The 21,693-nt window shown below is 54.6% G+C and overlaps 1 protein-coding gene and 1 long non-coding RNA gene across 2 annotated transcripts; one reads left to right on the forward strand and one right to left on the reverse strand.

Annotated features, from left to right (window-relative positions):
* Nucleotides 1–3,194: 3,194 nt before the first annotated feature.
* UBC (ubiquitin C) lies at nucleotides 3,195–6,638 on the reverse strand. Its single transcript, XM_080649977.1, has 2 exons — nucleotides 6,294–6,638; nucleotides 3,195–5,096 (listed from the first exon to the last, which is right to left on the reverse strand). Exon 2 carries the CDS (start codon nucleotides 5,091–5,093, stop codon nucleotides 3,264–3,266), a length of 1,830 nt encoding a protein of 609 aa, XP_080506103.1. The 5' UTR covers nucleotides 5,094–5,096; nucleotides 6,294–6,638; the 3' UTR covers nucleotides 3,195–3,263.
* A 433-nt stretch (nucleotides 6,639–7,071) lies between these two features.
* LOC308238280 lies at nucleotides 7,072–8,937 on the forward strand. Its single transcript, XR_013959537.1, has 3 exons — nucleotides 7,072–7,221; nucleotides 7,326–7,393; nucleotides 8,557–8,937. It is a non-coding gene; the product is annotated as an uncharacterized lncRNA (long non-coding RNA).
* The last annotated feature ends 12,756 nt before the right edge of the window (nucleotides 8,938–21,693 follow it).

Raw genomic sequence — 21,693 nt, forward strand, 5'->3', positions numbered from 1 at the left:
GGGGGGGGGCAGGGGATCCCCTTCCCAAGCCTAAAGCCTGGGGTGGAGGCTTTAGGCTTGGGAAGGGGCCAAGCCTGCGATCGGAGGGAAGGGGAAAAAAATCAATGGAAACATATCCTCAGGTGAGGATAAAAATAAAAATAAACCTCCAATCCTATGAAAGACACATCTTGAAAATGCTTAAAGAAAGTTGTCATTTTTTCATGGTGAAGGGACTGGAGTCCATGTTGATGAAAATACCTTGGTGGCTGCGGTGACTGGAGCAGCCGGGTGATGGGGCTGGCGCCTTCCCCTGATCAGCCCGGTTGCCTCCCACAAAGGGAGGCCAGACTGCGGCTTAGGTCCGCTCCCAACAGGGAGAGGGCCTAAGCCATCAGTAGGACATCCCCTGAGGGCTCCCAGTATGTGAGAGGGGGCAGGCTGGGCTGAGGGACCCCTCCCCAGTACACAAATTTGGTGCACCGGGCCCCTGGATGAAGATATAAAGAAAGCAAGGTGCAGTATGCTACCTTCCATGTGAGGGGGGTGCTGTTTGTGCATGGAAAACCTCTGCGAAGGACATGCTGGGCGCATGAAAGTCTTTTCATTCTATGTTCTTATAAGCCTTCTACAAATACCGAAACACGTGGAAGTAATACCTTTCCAAAGAACTAAAGGAAATATGAGACAGTAACAAATGCAGTCATCGTTATTTAGTTACAAAAGTAAGTTCTAAGGCGTATTTTTTAGAACATGGACGCTTCACAAATGTTCGTGTCATCCTTTGCAGGAGCCGTGCTAACCTCTGAATCTCCCCACTTTGGAGTATGTGCCCCCCAAGCGAGCACGGAGACCGATGACTCCTCATTATTCCCAAGACCCTTTCTAGAGACCTGGCATTTAGCTGTCCTTTCAGTCCGATGCCCCTGGCACCAGCACCGTAGCAGCCAAGACCTGGAAACCAACGTTGGTAGACACGTGAAGTAAATCACAAGGCGTCCATACAGTGGGCCACCCACCAGCAAGAATATGAACGAGGAGGAGGTAGATGTAGATAGGCTGGTACGGAAAAAAACACCCAGAATCAACTAAAGCAAAGCTAACGGTGCCATGCAGTCAAACCCTGTGATGTCTGATATGGCTGTAGGCTTTGGTGACATGTAAATAACATGTAAAGCACGTTTTTATGGTTATGAATTTTCTGATTTAAAGTAGAAACAACATGAAAAGAGAATATACTCTTTCCATGGGCTATTTTTAAAAAAAGCTGAAAACTGTTGTGAATGACCCTATTTGTGTGTGTGTGTGTGTGTATGTATATATATATATATTATGGAATATATACTACACAGGGGGGAAAGTCCAAAAAAGTGCAACTTTAAGTAGTTATCACTGAGAAAAATGGCTCCTTAGGAATTTAGACGTGTTACCTTTGAATTTGTGAAACACACAAATGTGTGTACATGTTATAAATAACGAGGCCAATATATTCCTAACCCCTTCTTTCCTGGGAATAAGCTTGTAATTCAACTCTTTCCACATCCGGTTTTTAACGTTTGCATTGGTTTTTCTATCGTGATTAGCGATTCCTGTCACACTCGGCTGGAAGCTGTACCTCCAGGAGCCAAGTGCTTGCCCACCCCCAGCCCTGAAACACCCCAGCTTTATTAGACTAATGCCCCCGGGCTCCAATGGCAAGACCCTCCGAGCCCTGGGGGAGGCAGGCGGATCTCCGTTTATCTCAAGGGGCATCAGGCCGCCATGACAACCCAGTCCCATTTCCTCACCTGTTTGTAGCCACCGACCCACTTGTACCTGGACTCTCAAGATGAATTGGAACTTCGCAATGCCTGTCCTGCAGTGGTCATTTTCAAGAAGCGGCGACTGAGTTTTTATTTCCTGTTATGATCATTTTAAATATATACACATATATTTTATTTCAGAGGGAGGAGATAGAAACATCCTTGATGAGAACCATCCATCTGGTGCCTCCTACTGGAGATTGAGCCCGCAAACCGGCACCATAATCGAACCCAGGATCCTTGTCTGCAGGCCAAGGCTCTATCCACTGAGCCAAACCAGCTAGGGCATTCGTTCTGTAATGAATGTCAAAATTACACAACTCCCGACGTGACTGAAGTGGTTGGAGGTGCTGGTGGGGTTGCTGAGGTTCTTGGGACATGGCTCTGGACTTCCAGGACTTGCAGTGAGTCACAGAAATTCACTGATATATGCATTACATATTTATGTCAACATAGTGAGAAACCCACCAGAATGGATTTGCCTACAATTTAAGGGCTTTCCTAGTTATAATCCCCTAAATGTAGGACTTAAACCTGTTGACGTCAGGTATTTTACTGTTAGCAAGTGAGAAAACATTTTTCTCTACACCATGACTAGTGCTCTTTGGAGACGGGATTTCTGGGGACCAAGGGCAAATTGTTTCACCCACAGTTATATAGTAACTGCATCTGCTGTTACATGAAATTGAGGAATATTGAATCTTTAGCAATTTTATTTCAACCAATAGCTTTAATTCTCTAAATAACCACTAGCATAATGCAGAACATTACCTTTCTTTAAAAATACCGTAGAGCCCTAACCGGTTTGGCTCAGTGGATAGAGCGTCGGCCTGTGGACTGAAGGGTCCCGGGTTCGATTCCGGTCAAGGGCATGTACCTTGGTTGCTGGCACATACCCAGTAGGAGGTGTGCGGGAGGCAGCTGATGGATGTTTCTCTCTCATCGATGTTTCTAACTCTCTATCCCTCTCCCTTCCTCTATGTAAAAAATCAATAAAAAATATAAAAAAATATATATGGTCAGATTAACTTTCTATGCAACTTTTGATTTTAAATAGAACTATGTATTTTAAAGTTTCTACTGTATGTTCCCTTCAACCGCTCCCACCGTTTTTGTATCTCCTTACTGGTATTCCAGAAACTTTCCTTCTCAGGTACCTAACACTATGCCCAAACTCAGTATTTTGAAGTCAGTAGTTTACTAATATATCTACATTTATGTGCACATATGGAAAAACGGAAAATTATAACTGCAAACCTCCAATGTGCCAGCTTTTCTTACCCACAACTATATTAGGCCACATTTTAACATTACCTCCTTACCACAAAATGTTAGCCTAAAAACCTTGATCCCTCACACTCCACCTAAATAAAAATAACCTTAGCAAGGATAAAAGAAAAAAGATCACACTACTTGGGAATGCAACAACTTTATTGAAAGAAAAGTGCAATTTAAATTGGTTGAAAGCTTAAAAGGGAAAACTTAGACACCTCCTCTTAAGCGCAGGACCAGGTGCAGAGTGGACTCTTTCTGGATGTTGTAGTCGGACAGGGTGCGCCCATCTTCCAGCTGCTTGCCGGCGAAGATCAGCCGCTGCTGGTCAGGGGGGATGCCCTCTTTGTCTTGGATCTTGGCCTTGACGTTCTCGATGGTGTCACTGGGCTCGACCTCGAGGGTGATGGTCTTGCCGGTCAGGGTCTTCACGAAGATCTGCATCCCACCTCTGAGGCGCAGGACCAGGTGCAGAGTGGACTCCTTCTGGATGTTGTAGTCGGACAGGGTGCGCCCATCTTCCAGCTGCTTGCCGGCGAAGATCAGCCGCTGCTGGTCAGGGGGGATGCCCTCTTTGTCTTGGATCTTGGCCTTGACGTTCTCGATGGTGTCACTGGGCTCGACCTCGAGGGTGATGGTCTTGCCGGTCAGGGTCTTCACGAAGATCTGCATCCCACCTCTGAGGCGCAGGACCAGGTGCAGAGTGGACTCTTTCTGGATGTTGTAGTCGGACAGGGTGCGCCCATCTTCCAGCTGCTTGCCGGCGAAGATCAGCCGCTGCTGGTCAGGGGGGATGCCCTCTTTGTCTTGGATCTTGGCCTTGACGTTCTCGATGGTGTCACTGGGCTCGACCTCGAGGGTGATGGTCTTGCCGGTCAGGGTCTTCACGAAGATCTGCATCCCACCTCTGAGGCGCAGGACCAGGTGCAGAGTGGACTCTTTCTGGATGTTGTAGTCGGACAGGGTGCGCCCATCTTCCAGCTGCTTGCCGGCGAAGATCAGCCGCTGCTGGTCAGGGGGGATGCCCTCTTTGTCTTGGATCTTGGCCTTGACGTTCTCGATGGTGTCACTGGGCTCGACCTCGAGGGTGATGGTCTTGCCGGTCAGGGTCTTCACGAAGATCTGCATCCCACCTCTGAGGCGCAGGACCAGGTGCAGAGTGGACTCCTTCTGGATGTTGTAGTCGGACAGGGTGCGCCCATCTTCCAGCTGCTTGCCGGCGAAGATCAGCCGCTGCTGGTCAGGGGGGATGCCCTCTTTGTCTTGGATCTTGGCCTTGACGTTCTCGATGGTGTCACTGGGCTCGACCTCGAGGGTGATGGTCTTGCCGGTCAGGGTCTTCACGAAGATCTGCATCCCACCTCTGAGGCGCAGGACCAGGTGCAGAGTGGACTCCTTCTGGATGTTGTAGTCGGACAGGGTGCGCCCATCTTCCAGCTGCTTGCCGGCGAAGATCAGCCGCTGCTGGTCAGGGGGGATGCCCTCTTTGTCTTGGATCTTGGCCTTGACGTTCTCGATGGTGTCACTGGGCTCGACCTCGAGGGTGATGGTCTTGCCGGTCAGGGTCTTCACGAAGATCTGCATCCCACCTCTGAGGCGCAGGACCAGGTGCAGAGTGGACTCTTTCTGGATGTTGTAGTCGGACAGGGTGCGCCCATCTTCCAGCTGCTTGCCGGCGAAGATCAGCCGCTGCTGGTCAGGGGGGATGCCCTCTTTGTCTTGGATCTTGGCCTTGACGTTCTCGATGGTGTCACTGGGCTCGACCTCGAGGGTGATGGTCTTGCCGGTCAGGGTCTTCACGAAGATCTGCATCCCACCTCTGAGGCGCAGGACCAGGTGCAGAGTGGACTCTTTCTGGATGTTGTAGTCGGACAGGGTGCGCCCATCTTCCAGCTGCTTGCCGGCGAAGATCAGCCGCTGCTGGTCAGGGGGGATGCCCTCTTTGTCTTGGATCTTGGCCTTGACGTTCTCGATGGTGTCACTGGGCTCGACCTCGAGGGTGATGGTCTTGCCGGTCAAGGTCTTCACGAAGATCTGCATTGTCTGTTAGAACAGAAAGAGACGGAGAGTTTAGCAGGCAATTCACCAGTCAACACATTCCTAACGCTAGAAGTGTCATTTTTTTAAAAATATATTTTATTGATTTTTTACAGAGCGGAAGGGAGAGGTATAGAGAGTTAGAAACATCAATGAGAGAGAAACATCGATCAGCTGCCTCTTGCACGCCCCCTACTGGGGATGTGCCCGCAACCAAGGTACATGCCCTTGACCGGAATCGAACCTGGGACCCTTGAGTCCGAAGGCCGACGCTCTATCCACTGAGCCAAACCGGTTTTGGCAGAAGTGTCATTTTTTTATTGGCCCCAATGACTAAGATAAACACCTGCCCCGGGCAAAGAACCCCCCAAAAAAACAAACAAATCAACTTGCCTAACACAACACAGATCACTTATCATAGACACGGACACTTAAAACCTGCATAGTATTACGAGCCAGTGTCACCCTGTTAAATTTAGAAAAATAAATGCAACTTGCCTACAACACCTCAGAAGGTGAAACGGAATCTCCTTGGCAAAGTCAGAACCCCAGGTCCGGGCACTTACACGAGAAAAGCAGGGAAACTGGACCCAAGTAAACTCCGGGCTCGCGCACTCGCCCTCCCTGCTCGTCTGTCTCCCGTCAGCTCGGCCCAGGCCCAGCCCTGCGTCCCGCCACCCCAGAAAGGAATCCTAACGCCCGACCGGCAGGCGGCCCCACCCGGCATTGTGCGCCCACAGCGGGGTGACGTCACGCGAGCGCACCCCCAGCCGCGGGTGCAGGTCGGTTCGCAGCGGCACCGGCCGGGCTGGGCCCCCTCACGGCGCTCTGACACCGCGGGGACTTCCGGCCCCTTAGGCCGTGACAGACCCCATGGTGGACCCACACGCACTGCCCAGCCCCGTCCGGCCAAAACCAAAACCGCAACCGCGCTCTCCCCGCTCCGACCGCAGCGCCTGCCGCGTCTCCCCACCACATTCCCCCTCAGCCTGCCCGCCAGCCCCTCAGCCGCCTCACAGGCCGCCATTTCGCGGCGGCCCTCTCCCCTCAGGGTCCCCGGCTCGCGGGACCCGCACGACTAAAGGCCCCCTCAGCTGCCCTCCGTCCGCGGCGGACACCCCGCTTGCCGCCCCCGCCGCTCCCCACGGAGCTGAACGGTCCCGAGACCCCCCGGCCGTCGCGGCCGAGGCCGTCCCCGCTCACCAAGGGCGATGAAGGAAGCTGCGGGCGAAGAGAAAAACAGCAACTGCGCTTCGAGCGACCGCGAACTGCGTGCGCCACGCCCGACGCCGCCTTATATAGCCACGCAAGCGCCGCGCCTGCGGATCCCTCCGCAGAAACGAGGACGAGGGACTACTTTTCTCCGCCCTTCTGCCCTTCCGCCCTCCGCGGGGATAACGAGCGCCTCCGTGTCCTCTAACTCCCCTTCTAGAATGTTCTATGGCGAAGGCTGGCACTCTGGGCGGAACCGGGTGGCGAGGGGGCGGCTCTTCTGAGGGCCCGGGCGGAGGGATCAGCGCGTTTGCTGCGCGCTACGTCCGCGGACGCGGCCGGCGCTTGACTCGGCAGGACGGGCGTGGGGCGGGGGGAGGGGTGCCCGCGGCGGAAGCGAAAACCCGGCACGGAGTCGGCGGGCGCTCGGAGCGGGTGGGCGAGCCCGCGTCCCCCCCACCCCTCAATCCCACTTGCCGACCCCGACGCCCCCTTCCTTCAGCACCAACCGTCCCCCGCCGTTCTCGGGACCCACCCTTGACTGACGGGTCCGGCCCAGCGCCTCGTGCGGAGTCGGGGTCCCACTCCCCTCCCCCCCGCAAATAGGAGGGGTCTTTCTGTTGGGGTCACCTGTAAGATCTTGATAGTGTTTGTGTTACCCTAAAGTTCTCGCCACGCCGCCCCCCGCCCCCCAGGCGCGTCGCGAGGGCTTCCGGGAACCTCAGCCCCCACCCCCACCGCGACCGGCGGCGGCCGGCCCATCCCCCCGGCGGGCACCGGGACAGGGCGGATGACTCGGCAAATGTCCGCGTGGGGCCTGGGCGCCGGCCGAGGCCTGGGGGCCGCTGGGGACACGCGGGGGTTGGGTTCTCCGGGCAAAGGAGCGAAAAACAAGGTTTGCGTGGGAGACCCGGCCGCGGTGAGTCTGCGCTGGGTTTTGGAAAGAGGGGGACATGCAACATTTTTTTTTTTTAATTTAGCTTCATTTTTCTTTTTAAATATATTTTTATTAATTTTTTACAGAGAGGAAGGGGGAACATCGATCAGCTGCCTCCTGCACACCTCCCACTGGGGATGTGCCCGCAACCAAGGTACATGCCCTTGACCGGAATCGAACCCGGGACCCTTCAGTCCGCAGGCCGACGCTCTGAGCCACACCGGTTAGGGCCCAACATACTTTTTAAAAAAAGAAAAAAAAGAACGATTTGCCCCCAATAAATTCTTTAAAAGACTACAAAAGACACACACACACACACACACACACACACACACACACACACACACACCACAATTTGAGCTGGACCTGAAAGCTGGGCAGGACTAGAACTTTCTAGATGGTTCTAGAATGTTCTTTCCCCTTCCTGTTTGGTGGGGGGGGGGTGGGCACGGTGGTCCTTGAGTCTACCAGGGGTCCTCAAACTTTCTAAACAGGGGGCCAGTTCCCTGTCCCTCAGACCGCTGGAGGGCCGGACTATAGTTTAAAAAAAAAAACATGAACAAATTCCTATGCGCACTGCGGGCCCGGGACGGGTCGGCTGCTAAGCAGGACAGGCAGCGGCACCGGGCGGGCTGGATCCATGTCCCCGCGGGCCGCAGTTTGAGGACCCCTGGGAGGCCGCGCTGGGTTGGTAACCCATTGACCTCAGGCATGGAACCCATTTAAGCCTGAGGTTTTAGAAAGACACGGGTGGACTCTCAGCCCCGTGTGTGTCCGAGGGGAACGAGGGGAACGAGGGAACAAACACCTGTTTAACATCCCAAAGATGAGCTGTGATTCCACAGGGAAGTTCCCCTCGGGGACAAGCGGGGAGAACAAGGTCACCCGCGGGACCTTTTTCCTGTTGACGGTGATCTGTTTTGTGATCTCTCTGGGTCACGTCTTCAGCCTTTTGTTTTTTTAATATATATATATATATTTTATTGATATTTTACAGAGAGGAAGGGAGAGGGATAGAGAGCTAGAAACATCGATGAGAGAGAAACATCCATCAGCTGCCTCCTGCACACCTCCCACCGGGGATGTGCCCGCAACCAAGGTACATGCCCTTGACCAGAACCGAACCCGGGACCCTTCCGTCCGCAGGCCGACGCTCTATCCACGGAGCCAAACCGGTTTCGGCCAGCCTTTTGTTTTTTAAGTGTTTTTACCTGGTGAACGTTTAAAACAGGGTTTGGTTTTTTTTTAGAAGTTTACAGTAAACACTCCCCCCTCGTGTCATTTTTCTTAGTCACTGTTCCTTCTGGACTCTTCTAGGAAAACGTGCAGTTCCTGAAAACGGGGACGGGACGGGAGACTTGAATATCTACCCTTTAAGGCCTTCGAGAAAAAAAAAATGAGAGGTAACAACAACAACAACAAAAATACGACTAACCTTGGGGCCATTCGCCAAGCGACGAAAAAATAAAAGCTAGTGCCATTAGCAAACACCCTCCCGATGGCTGAGTTCAGGAAGAAGGTCTGAGCAGTTCACAACAGATTTCACCCTCCGTCATTTTTTAACGTTTTCCCAAGAGAATGAACGCACGACCGGGAAATGGAGACCGATAAAATGTCATTTTCCCGGGTAGCAGGGCGGGGGGAGTCCCGGGGATTTCCAGTCTAGACTTCTGTCAAGGTCATTTCTTAACCAATGGACACAGACCATAGGGGGGTGAGGGCATGTACTGGGGGGTGGGGGCAGCTGGGGGGTGAGGGCATGTACTGGGGGGTGGGAGCAGCTGGGGGGGTGGGCGCAGCTGGGGGATGGGAGCAGCTGGGGGGGTGGGAGCAGCTGGGGGGGTGGGAGCAGCTGGGGGGGTGGGAGCAGCTGGGGGGGTGGGAGCAGCTGGGAGGTGGGAGCAGCTGGGGGGGATGGGAGCAGCTGGGGGGGTGGGAGCAGCTGGGGGGGTGGGAGCAGCTGGGGGGGTGGGAGCAGCTGGGAGGTGGGAGCAGCTGGGGGGGATGGGAGCAGCTGGGGGGGTGGGAGCAGCTGGGGGGGTGGGAGCAGCTGGGGGGGTGGGAGCAGCTGGGGGATGGGAGCAGCTGGGGGATGGGAGCAGCTGGGGGGGTGGGAGCAGCTGGGGGGTGAGGGCATGTTCCGGGGGGGTGGGAGCAGCTGGGGGGTGAGGGCATGTTCCGGGGGGGGGGGTGGGAGCAGCTGGGGGGGTGGGAGCAGCTGGGGGGTGGGAGCAGCTGGGGGGTGGGAGCAGCTGGGGGGGGTGGGAGCATCTGGGGCGGTGGGAGCAGCCGGAGAGAGAGGTCAATGAGGGGAAAAGGGAGACTCATGTAAGCAATAAAGAATTTAAATTAAAAAAAACACAGAATACTCATGTAGTTAAATAAATAATAATAATAAAAAAAGATGGCTTCTTTCTAAATTTCTGGAAAGAGGTTCGAAAGGAACAAAACACGGAGGCTCTGTGCGGGGTCACTTCTCCCTGGATTTCAGGCCGAAGGTCGGAGGTTTTAAGGGGAGCACACACCCTCCCCGCTGCACCCCGTTTGCTTTGGGCGTTGTTCTGCCCGGAGCCCGTGATGGAGGATGTGTCAAGGCTGAGTCAGGAGCTTCGTGGTCGTGACAGCTTCTTCCAGAGTCCGAAGGTGTGCGGGGCCGGGAGGGAGGCGAGCGGAGGAGGAAGGAGACAGGCTCAGGGGCCGGGGCGTGGGCCCAGGGTGAGCTGGGGGGGGACACCCAGGTTGCCTCCAGCAGGAAAAACAAATTCCGAACCGCCTGCCGCCCCAGACTGAAGTCCGCCCGCGTGATTCGTGCTGGCCCACAGAAGTCAAGGTCGGCCAAGGGCACGGGGAGGAGGAGAGAAAATGATGAGCGGAGCCAATGGACACAGGAGTGGGGGGTGGGGGGTGGGGGGGCAGGGGGAAAAGGAGACTATGTAATACACTAGACAACAAAGAAATTACATTAGAAGAAGAAGAAGAAGAGAGAATGACCTTCCCCAAGACAAGTGGCTGCTGTTTTTCCCAACCAGGAGGGACTGGCACCGCGGGGAGATCTACTTGGGTCTTCACAACTGGGGGGCGGCCAGGGACGCTGCTGAACACCCTACAGTGGACAGTCCCCCCCTCCAACACAGCCACCTGGCCCTCATGTCGACAATGCCCAGATTCAGGTCTCCAGAGGCTTCTGGGGGGCGGGGGTCCCTGGAAAGTCTGCATGTCCCACTGGGTCTCAGGGAATCGGGGCTCAGGGCACGCTGCTCCCCAACCCACCGTCCCCTGACCCAGAAGGCAGTGTGCTAGAATGTGCCAGAGGCAGGGTGAGTCACGCGATCCAGTTCCAGCTCCTTCCTGACTCAGATCCGTCCTTTGCTGGCGGCCCAGCAGCCACAGCGTCAGAGCTGCCACCAATGGCAGCGTGACAGAGGCCCAGCAACAGGGCCGGATTGGTGAGTCCCCCCCCCCTCACACCCCCCCAACACCCCACCCCCAGGCACATGATGTACTGAGCTCACAAAGGCCTGGGTGAGGGCTGCAGGGGTGGGGCGTGGGGGCAGGGGGGTAGGGGGGGGCAGAGATGGGCCTGGTGCCTGCGTGTCTGCTGTGCTTCCTCTACCCGCAGGGGGTTCAGCTGCCATGAAGGTGACAACCTTGTAGGACACTCGCCACTCAGCCTGCGTCCGTCCGGGGAATGTCCCAGGACACAGTGGCCGGTCGGGCCTGTTCCCGGGAGAGCTGGGTGCGTTGTCATCCTTCATGGGTGACGCAACCTTAAAAGGGAGAAAACACCACGAGAAAACACGCCCCGCACGGAACCCAGGGGCCCTGCTCCCTCTTCTCCCTGGGGGCGTTGGAACATTCGCGTCTCGCAGCAGAACACAGCTGCTCCAGCTCAGAAATAACCGGTCCCTCCCCCTACCTTCCTGGCACTTCCAAAAATAATCGTGGCAGCACAGACATAACCCAACGGAACCATCTTCACGAACCATTTTTGAAAAAAAGGTATTTTTATTGATTTCCGAGAGAGAGAGAGAGAGAGAGAGAGAGAGAGAGAGAGAGAGAGAGAGATAGCAACGATGAGAGAGAATCACCCACCAGACACCTCCTGCCCGCCCCACACGGCCCTGACCCCCGGAATGGAGCCGCGGCCCCCGGTTCAGAGGTCGATGCCCATGGCCTGGCTTACCCCGTTCAGGGGAGCTCTTAGAGACCCCGGTTTCGGGCGAGAGTCCCAGGAGGAGGAAAACCCAGATTTCATTCCCTGCAACGCTGTCCGGGTGGGAGACACCCTGGGGACCAGGAGCCATCCAGGAAGCCAGTTTAGATTGGAGGCCGAACACCGCAGGGAGAAGGGGAGAGGGGGGAGGCCTCTTAGGGGAGGGGGAGTCATTGGTAGGAAAGACACATGGGGAAGGGGGTGGGGGTTGGGGGGGACAGGATCGCTTGTGACCAAGTGTGGTGTCCTCTCCTAACTTCACTCCTGTGACCAGGGTCCGCTGGTGGGCCTCTCAGTTCCTTGGGGGGGAGACTGCTGAGGGGGCTGGGGGAGAGGCTCTCCCCACGTTGGCGGTTTCTCAGGTGCCTTCAGCTCATCGTGATACCCAAGTGGCTTCTCCTCGCCCTGGCCGCGTGCGGGTCAGTTGGGTGAGTTGCCCCAGGCACTCAAAAGCCTTTGGTTGGATTCCCCGTGGTCGGTCAGGGCACGTGCCCGGGTTGTGTGCGTTTGACCCGTTTCTCTCTGATATGGATGTCTCTCTCTCTCTCTCTCTCTCTCTCTCTCTCTCTCTCAAATCAATAAAAGCATTAACGCCCTGGCTGGTGTGGCTCAGTGGATAGAGCATCAGCCTGTGGACTGAAGGGTCCCAGGTTCGATTCCAGTCAAGGGCACATGCCTGGGTTGCGGGCTTGATCCCCAGTGGGGGACGTGCAGGAGGCAGCCGATCCATGATTCTCTCTCCTCATGGATGTTTCTAGCTCTCTTTCCCCCTCCCTTCCTCTCTGAAATCAATAAAGATATATTTAAAAGCATTCACCACAACAGCAAAGTGGCATATTTGGGGTGGCATATTCACCTTGCACACTCACACTGTTATGCAACCACCTCCACAACTGTTTTCGTCTTGCAAAACTGAACTCTGACCCATTAACCAACCCTCCATTGCCCCATCCTCCCGGCCCAGGGCAGCCGCCACCCCGCTTTCCGTCTCTATGAAGTTGACTTCTCCAGGGACCTCATCTAAGGGACTTTGTGGTGGGTTTTTTTATTTTTATATTTTTATTGATTTCAGAGAGGAAAGCAGAGGGATAGAAAGATAGAAACATCAATGATGAGAGAGAATCACCGATCGGCTGCCTCCTGCACACCCCCCCACTGGGGATCGAGCCTGCAACCCAGGCATATGTCCCCAGCCGGGATCAAACCTGGGACCATTCAGTCCGCAGGCCGACGCTCTATCCACTGAGCCAAACCAGCTATGGCTAATTTTTTTTTTTCTTTAGGGTATTTTTCCCCCATTGTCATTGTGTATTGATAGGGGGGAACCTATAATTTGATAGAGCACCTGAATTAATTTGAAAAATGACCCTATTATTTTAAATCTTAGAACACATATACTTATATGAATAGGGGGTTATGTTTCTCATATGTGAAGCGGGGGTGAAGTTTTTCTTAAGTTTCCCCATGCGAAGCGATGGAGGAGGTGACCCTGCTGTGAATCTAGTAAGCAGAACCGATACATAGGGTCAGACTGACCCACCAGGAGTCAAAACATCACCTCCTCACCATCATCTCATCCACATCATCTCCTCACCATCATCTCATCCACATCATCTCCTCACCATCATCTCATAATTTACATCATCTCTTCACCATCATCTCATCCACATCATCTCATCCACATCACCTCCTCAGTATCATCTCCTCACTATCATCTCATCCACATCATCTCCTCACCATCTTCTCATCCACATCATCTCTTCACCATCATCTCATCCACATCATCTCATCCACATCACCTCCTCACTATCATCTCCTCACCATCATCTCATCCACATCATCTCCTCACCATCTTCTCATCCACATCATCTCTTCACCATCATCTCATCCACATCACCTCCTCACCATCATCTCATCCACATCACCTCCTCACCATCATCTCATCCACATCACCTCCTCACCATCATCTCATCCACATCATCTCCTCACCATCATCTCATCCACATCACCTCCTCACCATCTTCTCATCCACATCACCTCCTCACCATCATCTCATCCACATCACCTCCTCACCATCATCTCATCCACATCACCTCCTCACCATCTTCTCATCCACATCACCTCCTCACCATCTTCTCATCCACATCATCTCCTCACTATCATCTCATCCACATCACCTCCTCACCATCATCTCATCCACATCACCTCCTCACCATCTTCTCATCCACATCACCTCCTCACCATCTTCTCATCCACATCACCTCCTCACCATCTTCTCATCCACATCACCTCCTCACCATCATCTCATCCACATCATCCCCTCACCATCATCTCATCCACATCATCTCCTCACCATCATCTCATGGCCAGGCAATAGTTGACGTCTGCGGGCCCCCAGGGCTGCCTCACCCAGCCCCTTCCCCTTGCAGTCCTGTCCCCTGCACCGGCTGGAAGGCAGGATTTGATGCTTGTAAGCGCCCTGTCTTCTTGGTGGGCTGGCCTTCTCAATAAACGCCTCATAGGATCCAACCTGCCTACGTGATTGGACACAGGCAGCCGAGCCCACCAGGGGGTTTCCCGGTAACACCATAACAAGTACGTAATGGTCAGCTACACAGTAAAACAGAAGCGTATCATTAGTTTCCTGTGAGGCCTCATAAATTAAACTTCAACCTTTGTTTGTTTGTTTAGAAACAGGAGCTGCCACCCACACGCCACCAGCCACCGCCCCAGGGTGAGTCACTTCAGGAATTTGTTTCATCTCAGGAACGAGGGCTTTGCAGATCTAAGGTGGATGTTTTCAATTTTCTGGAGGGTGGGTGCGATGTTTTAAAATGCGAGGCCGGCGTGGCTCAGTAGGTGAGTGTCTTACCTATGAACCAGGAGGTCACCGTTCCATTCCCGGTCAGGGCACATGCCCAGATCTCGGGCTCAATCCCCAGTGTGGGGCGTGCAGGGGGCAGCTGATCAATGATTCTCTCCGGTCATCGATGTTTCTACCTCTCTCCCTCTTCCTTCCACTATGACATCAATAAAAATATATTTAAGCCGAAACCGGTTTGGCTCAGTGGATAGAGCGTTGGCCTGCGGACTGAAGGGTCCCGGGTTCGATTCCGGTCAAGGGCATGTACCTTGGTTGCGGGCACATCCCCAGTGGGAGGTGTGCAGGAGGCAGCTGATCGATGTTTCTCTCTCATCGATGTTTCTAGCTCTCTATCCCTCTCCCTTCCTCTCTGTAAAATATCAATAAAATGTATATATTTTTAAAAATATATATATATTTAAAAAACACACACAAGTGTGGAGTCAAACGAGACAGATGGACGGACGAGGACCCATTATTACTGCAGACAAAGAACTGGAGCCGTAGGATGCAACAGGACCGCTCCTTGGAATGAAAAATAGCTTTCATTTCCAGGGATAAAACACAGCGTACAAGTATAAAGCGTTCATGCACTTCATTCGTTCATTCTTACACCCATTCATCCTGGTCCTGTTACTGATGAAGCAGGGCGCAAGCCCCCTGCTGGGAATGCCCGTCTCCTTTCGGGCGGCTCCCTCTGGAAGAGGTTGTTCCTGACCCCACAGAAGGCGAAGGGCAAGGCCGGCGCACACCTCTGACCCCTGGCTTACACAGCACCCCCTGGCGGCCGGGATTGAGTCCCCGCCCTGCAGGCCTTCGGGTTGCTGTGGTTCCCAGCATCACGTCCAGCTGTGGGCAAACTACGGCCCGTGGGCCGGATCCGGCCCGTTCGGCTGTTCTATCCGGCCTGCGGAGCCGAAAGAGCGGAGGGTTCTCTTGCTCTCCCCTCCGCTCCTTCCCCAGCAGCAGTGTTAACATGGCAACGTCGGGAAACACAGCCGCAGCTCCTTCTTCTGAGTGGGCGGATTTATATCCCCATTCAGTAGAAGGAACAACCTCTCCATCTTCCAGAGGCTCCTTGTAATGCCCGCGGATGCGTCCCCCGACATCACCCTGGGAATGCGGAGACACGTTATCGTGGTGATGTAGGGAGACACGCCCCTGGAGAGCACAGTGTCAGAGCATTAGCTAAAAAGGAGACCAACAACACTGTTCCCACTGAAGTGGATGTTTTAAAGACCAAAAACCTTCCAACCCAGTCTACATTGCCATCTACATCTACGTCCCGGGCATAATTTGGAAGTTGCACTAAAGAAAATGTTTAATTGACTGTTTACACATTTTGTTCTTTTCTATTTGTTTTAGTTTTAAATTATTTTATTATATTTAAGTTTAATTTGAAAGGCTTTTGTACCTTTCCTTTGTTAGGCAATTTTATTTTGCCTTTGCCATCTTCAATAGAAGGTATGTTATTGTGCTATGATTCCTCCATTTTTTGAAGTTTCAAATTATAATAATTAGTGTTTACATTCTTCTTGTTAAAATGTTTGAAATGAATAAAACTATTGAAATAATAATAAAAAAAAAGACCGTACCCTTTTATGTAATGATGTTGACTTTGAATTTATAGTAGTTCACACAAACACTCCATCCATGCTTTTGTTCCGGCCCTCCGGTCCAGTTTAAGAACCCATGGTGGCCCTCGAGTCAAAAAGTTTGCCCACCCCTGATCACGTCGGTTCAGCCTCCTTCACTTTTTTCTCTGAGTTGCTCCGGTTCGCCTCCTCCAGCAAAAGTGCATTTGGGACATTCCAGGCTGGAGGAAGGGCCGATCGTGACTGTGGGGAAAACCCCACCTGTTATGCTTTAAGGATGAACAGGCGAAAGAATGAGAAAAAAACACAATGGAGATGCCGGGGATCGAACCCGGGGCCTCATACATGCAAAGCATGCGCTCTACCACTGAGCTACATCCCCCAGCCCTGCAGTGCCACTTCCTGGAATTCCCTGCTAGACTCTAATCTTAAAATCTTTTTTTCCTAAATAGATTTTATACATTTAAATGTGCAGTGCCCTTTTTATTTAATAAATAAATTTTATACATTTAAATGCGTAGTACACCAAGGTTGCAGGTTCAATCCCCAGTCAGGGCACACACAAGAAGCAACCAGGGAACGCATGAATGTAAACTGGTGGTGAATAAAACAGATCCAGAGACATAGAAGCGGGGGACAGATGGACGGATCTCAGAGAGAAGGCGTGGGTGGGAGAGATGAACCAAAGACCTTGTATGCATACATGCATAACCCATGGACGCAGACAATAGTGTGGTGAAGGCCTGGGGGGAGGGGGGCGGGCCGGGGCAGGGGGGAGGGGGCCAATGAGAAAATAAAAAGGGGGGACATCTGTAATATTTTAAGCAAGAAAGATACGTTTTTTGTTTTTTGTTTTTTGTTTTTTTTAAAAACCCTGTAAGGGGAACAAGAAATCGATATTTCTTTCTCCCAAAGAGGCCTGCTTTTCTTAACCTCACAGCCGGAGTTCCAGCCCATCCTGGAACCAGGAGCGAAAGGGAAGAGGCCCCCTATTTTTGTTTGTTCTTGGTGGAGGTGCAGGAAGGAATTTAAATAAAAAGGAAATCTATAGGGGGACACTGGTTCATAACAGAACATAAACTTCTGAATACTCCCCGGGGTGCTCACCCGCAGAAGGCTGGCCCCCTTCCGTCAGCACACCTCCGACCCCTCCAACCTCTTCCCCCTCCAGCCACCTGTTCCCTGGTGACACCATCCCGTTGCAAACAGACCTGTTCTTCGTTTTTTTTTGTTGTTTTTTTTTTTTGTTTGTTTGTTTCACAAAACAGAACCATCCTGACTGTACAGAACACACTCTGGTCCTCCATTCCACACTCTTTTCCTTTGGATCCTCACCCAAGGGTATGTTTCCATGTATTTTGTTTGTTTACTTATTTATTCACGCCATCGTTATTGTTGAAAGGATGACCTAGGTCCCCCCTTTTGCCCCCATCGACCCCCTCCGGCCAACCCCGCACCCTGTCTCAGGCCCTCCCCAACCCCTTGTCTGCATCCATGAGTTATGCATGTATACATACAAGGCCAGCAGATCTATGATTGAAATGTTGCTCCTGGAAAACAAAACAAAAATAGTAAAAAATATACGCAGCCTCCCCGTCGGGGAATCGAACCCCGGTCTCCCGCGTGACAGGCGGGGATACTCACCACTATACTAACGAGGACGAGCCATGCTGGGGCGCCTCCACACTTGTTCCTATAGAAACAGCGCGCTTCCGGCTGCCGCGCGCTTCCCTCCCCGCGGTCTCCCCGCTGCGCGGCGGGGGCGGCGGGCTTCTGCCCTGCGCGGAGGGACCTGCTCGGACCCTTGGGGGCGCTGAGCACCCCGAAAGCAAGAAACACATGCAGGCGGAGAAATGCCGCCACTTGCAGGGCCCGCAGGTCCCCGAGTGCGGGGGGATGTAGCTCAGTGGTAGAGCGCATGCTTTGCATGTATGAGGCCCCGGGTTCGATCCCCGGCATCTCCACCTCGACGGCTGTGCTCGACTTTTTATTTCAGTCTCTCCCGTCTTCAAGGTGTTCAGCTCTGAACACGCCCCGCGGGTCTGCCCGCTCTATCCTTTCCCGCAGCTGCGCTCGCTCAGAGAGCAGAAATGAACACGCAGGGAAGCGGGAACGCACAGCAGCCGACACACGCGGGGCAGCTTCATCAGCTTTTCCGACATAAAATAAATAGGGGGTCAAGGAAAAGCTGGCTCTTGTGGGATTTCCCCCAGAAGGGACGCATCGAGAAGTTTCCAGCCGCTCGGGCTCCCGGTGGGAAACTCGGAGCTGTTTTAAACAAAGAAAGTAAAATCCCCCCTTTATGATTCTTCTCCATTCGTTTATTTCCACCACGCTCGGGGGGGGGGGGGGGGGAAGGAAAAGAAAAAAAAAAAACAAAAAGGAGAGCTGCCGAAACCCGGGATCGAACCAGGGACCTTTAGATCTTCAGTCTAACGCTCTCCCAACTGAGCTATTTCGGCGGCTGTAGTCGCACGTTTCGTGGTTCCTCCCCATGTTTTTCTTCGCGGCCCTGCGTCATCGCCCTCCGCCCTGGAATCCGGGGCGGGGAGCCGAAAATCCGCCGGCATCCACCCCTGCTGGGCCCGCCCCCACCTACAGGCAAGGCCCCTTCCCGTCCTTCAAGGCCACCGCCTCCCGGAAGCTTTCCATGATCACGCCTCCCAACACGACCGCAGCCCCATATTGCGGATTGTTCGCTTAGGTTATTGTCCCCCCCCACCGGCCCCCCTCCGAGAGCAGGAAAGCCCTCTGTCTGGGTCACCGCTGCATCCCTCAGGGCCTAGAGCCGTGCCTGGAGCATAACCTGTGCCCCACAGATAGCTGTGAAGTCATAAGCGGATGGATGGATGGATGGATGGATGGAAGGACGGATGGACGGACCCTGCCTGGCTCAGACCTCAGCTTTCTCAAGCTCCCTTCTCCGTGCAAAAGCACAAGGTCACCCGTGGGTGCAGCGCCCCAGGCAGCGCCCAGGTGCAGGCATGCTGACCACGCCGGGCCTGTGGGGTGACCCACGGGCCTGAAGGTGGCTTTCCTCAGGGCAGCGAGTGCCCCAGATCCGGCCTCCACACCTGGGCGCCCGCACAGCCCCAAGGCGTGAGCAAACCAGCAGGTCTGCATCCAGGAGCGGCTCTGACTCTTCCCTTTGGGAACCAGGTGGGTGGGAAGGGCTGCCCCGGGGGGAGGACCCACCGGTGGGGAGAGTGTCCATGATGTGAGGTCATCTGGCAAGTGTGTGCCAAACACCTGGTGACCCTATGGCTCATCCACGAATCCAGGAACGAGATAGTTCAGGGATCATAGTTGTGCTGAGAAGCAAAATAAACCGTAGCGATGGGGTGGCATTCGGGGATACGGCAGCGAGAGAAGCAGGGAGCTGAGAAGACCTGCAGCATGGCGAGCCCGCGGTGCTGAGACCCCAGCAAGAGGCCCTTGGAGGGACCGGACCGCAGGTGCAAAGGCCCTGAGGCAGGGAGGAGGGGCTGATTGGAGGAGCAGCAGCAGCAGCAGCAGCGAGCCGAGCCGGCGTGGGAGAGGGGAAGAGGGTGATGGGGGAGAGGGTGATGGGGGAGAGGGTGATGGGGGAGAGGGCGCCTGGCGAGGCCAGAGAGGCGGGCGAGGCCAGGGCTTGCCAGGCTGCGTGGAGAAGCGCGTGCATTGTCTTCTGGGTGCACGTAGGAGGTCTGATGGATTGTGATCGAGTTCATCTGGGTGTCACAACAAGTCAATCACCCAGGAAGGGCATGTGTGGCAACTGAGGCTCAGAACCATCTATACACCAAGTGGCACGCCCCGAACCCCTTCAGGAGCGAGGGGACGGCGCGGACTCCCCCTGCTCTCCATGCACAGCGGGCCTTTGAAAAGCATTAGGAGTAGCATCCTGATAAAAATGGAGGGAGGGAGGAACACGGGGAAGGGGGAAGGAGGGACAGAGAAAGAAAAAGAAGATGAAAGAGTCCAGAAAGGTGGAGAATGGAGTCAAGGGGTCGCTCCCGCCTTCTCCCTGCCCTCTCCACAGAGGGGACCCATGCCCGGAGCAGGTCGTGATGAGGTGACCGTGGGCAGGTCACACAGCCATTCCCCAGGCCTCAGTTTCTCCATCTGTCTAATGGGATGAAGCAGCACCTACCCCGGAGGTTGCTGTGGGTGGAGACTAAACCAGGGCAGACCTGCACAGCGCCCAGCACTGCCCGGGACGTGATAAGACGCGATACGAGCTGCAGAATTGCTAGCTGGTGACCGGAGATACAAATGCAAAAACACACGCGAGACGGGGACCTGTTTGGCCCACCGCCACGCACCTGCCCGTCTTCCTTAGTGGCGCCCCAATTGCCCAGGTTTGCAGGGACAACCGCGAGGCACATGGTGTCGGGTGCGTGTGTCACAGGGGACTTAAAAGTTTTGCGCAGCCTCCCCGTCGGGGAATCGAACCCCGGTCTCCCGCGTGACAGGCGGGGATACTCACCACTATACTAACGAGGACGAGCTCTGATTGGCTTTCTCCGCGTTGGTCCATATGGACATGGCGTTGTCTTCCTCTCACCCCCGCCTGCTCCGGGCCAGGCCTCCCCGGGTGCAGGGCCTGGTCCGTGGGCTTCCACGCGGCGTGGGAGGACCCGCCTGAATCCGAGCCGCTGAGCTCGGGAAGGGGCGCGTGCGAGCGGAAGGATCCTGGGTCTTCCTCCCGCCCCGCAGCTGCCAGGCCCAGGGGATGTAGCTCAGTGGTAGAGCGCATGCTTTGCATGTATGAGGCCCCGGGTTCAATCCCCGGCATCTCCACTTTATTTTGTTTTATTTTTTTGTTTTATTTCGCCTTTTTAACCATGTAAATTCAGTGACTGGGTGGGAAGGCGAGCAGAGAAGGGGACCCAGGCTCCCCCCATCAGCAGACCTGAGAAGAAAGCTCCCTGGGGCCTAATCACAGATGCCCGGATCCCTCCGCTAGGGCGGTGGGCTCCAGTATTTGGGGGCGGGGGGGGGGGAAGGCAGGGGGAGGGGAGAAAGGAGGGGGAGGAGGGAGTACGCTGCACTTTTAAACAGACACTCCCGGTTATTCCTGTCAGGCAGTTAGGAAAACGCTGGGTGTTTCTAGGGAGGGATTTGCAACCGGCCATCCATTCAGTGACCCACGAGTGCCCGATGCCAGGCAGTGTGCACGCACTGCGCACCTACTGTGTGCGAGGGCCCGATGCCAGGCAGTGTGCACGCACTGCGCACCTACTGTGTGCGAGGGCCCGATGCCAGGCAGTGTGCACGCACTGCGCACCTACTGTGTGCGAGGGCCCGATGCCAGGCAGTGTGCACGCACTGCGCACCTACTATGTGCCCAGGCAGCGTCCAGGTATCTCGGATCCCCCGTAACCCAGACAGTTCGGGAGGCTGACAATAAACAAGCGGTGCTAAGTTTTAGGGAGACGAATGCTGGGACGGGGCTGAAGGAGGAAGGTGGTGTGTGGGGGCCGCTGGAGAGCCCTCAGGGGTGCCTGCTGCCTGTCTGCAGAAACAGAGGAAAGGGCCGCTGCAAACCCCCGAGGTGGGGAGGGGGTGCGCTCCGTGTTGCAGGGACAGAAAGAAAGGCCTGTGCGCGGAGCTCACAGCATGAAAGCAGCAGGGGTTTGTTTCAATGTCCCGACCCTGGAGGGCGACGCGCGGGAACAGGATGGAATTTGGGCTTTGGAGGCTCCCCCTGGCGGCCACGTGGGGAACCAGCGATGGACCCACAGGCTGGACACGACCCGCCAGGTCCCCGCAGGAGGCGGCGGGGAGGGTGCGGGAGTGGC

This window comes from Plecotus auritus (assembly GCF_963455305.1).
Source record: "Plecotus auritus genome assembly, chromosome: 13".
In the NCBI taxonomy this organism is placed as follows: Eukaryota; Metazoa; Chordata; class Mammalia; order Chiroptera; family Vespertilionidae; genus Plecotus; species Plecotus auritus.

Coding starts and splice junctions, on each gene's coding strand:
- UBC (XM_080649977.1), bottom strand. CDS start 5,093: ATGCAGATCTTCGTGAAGACCTTGACCGGCAAGACCATCACCCTCGAG.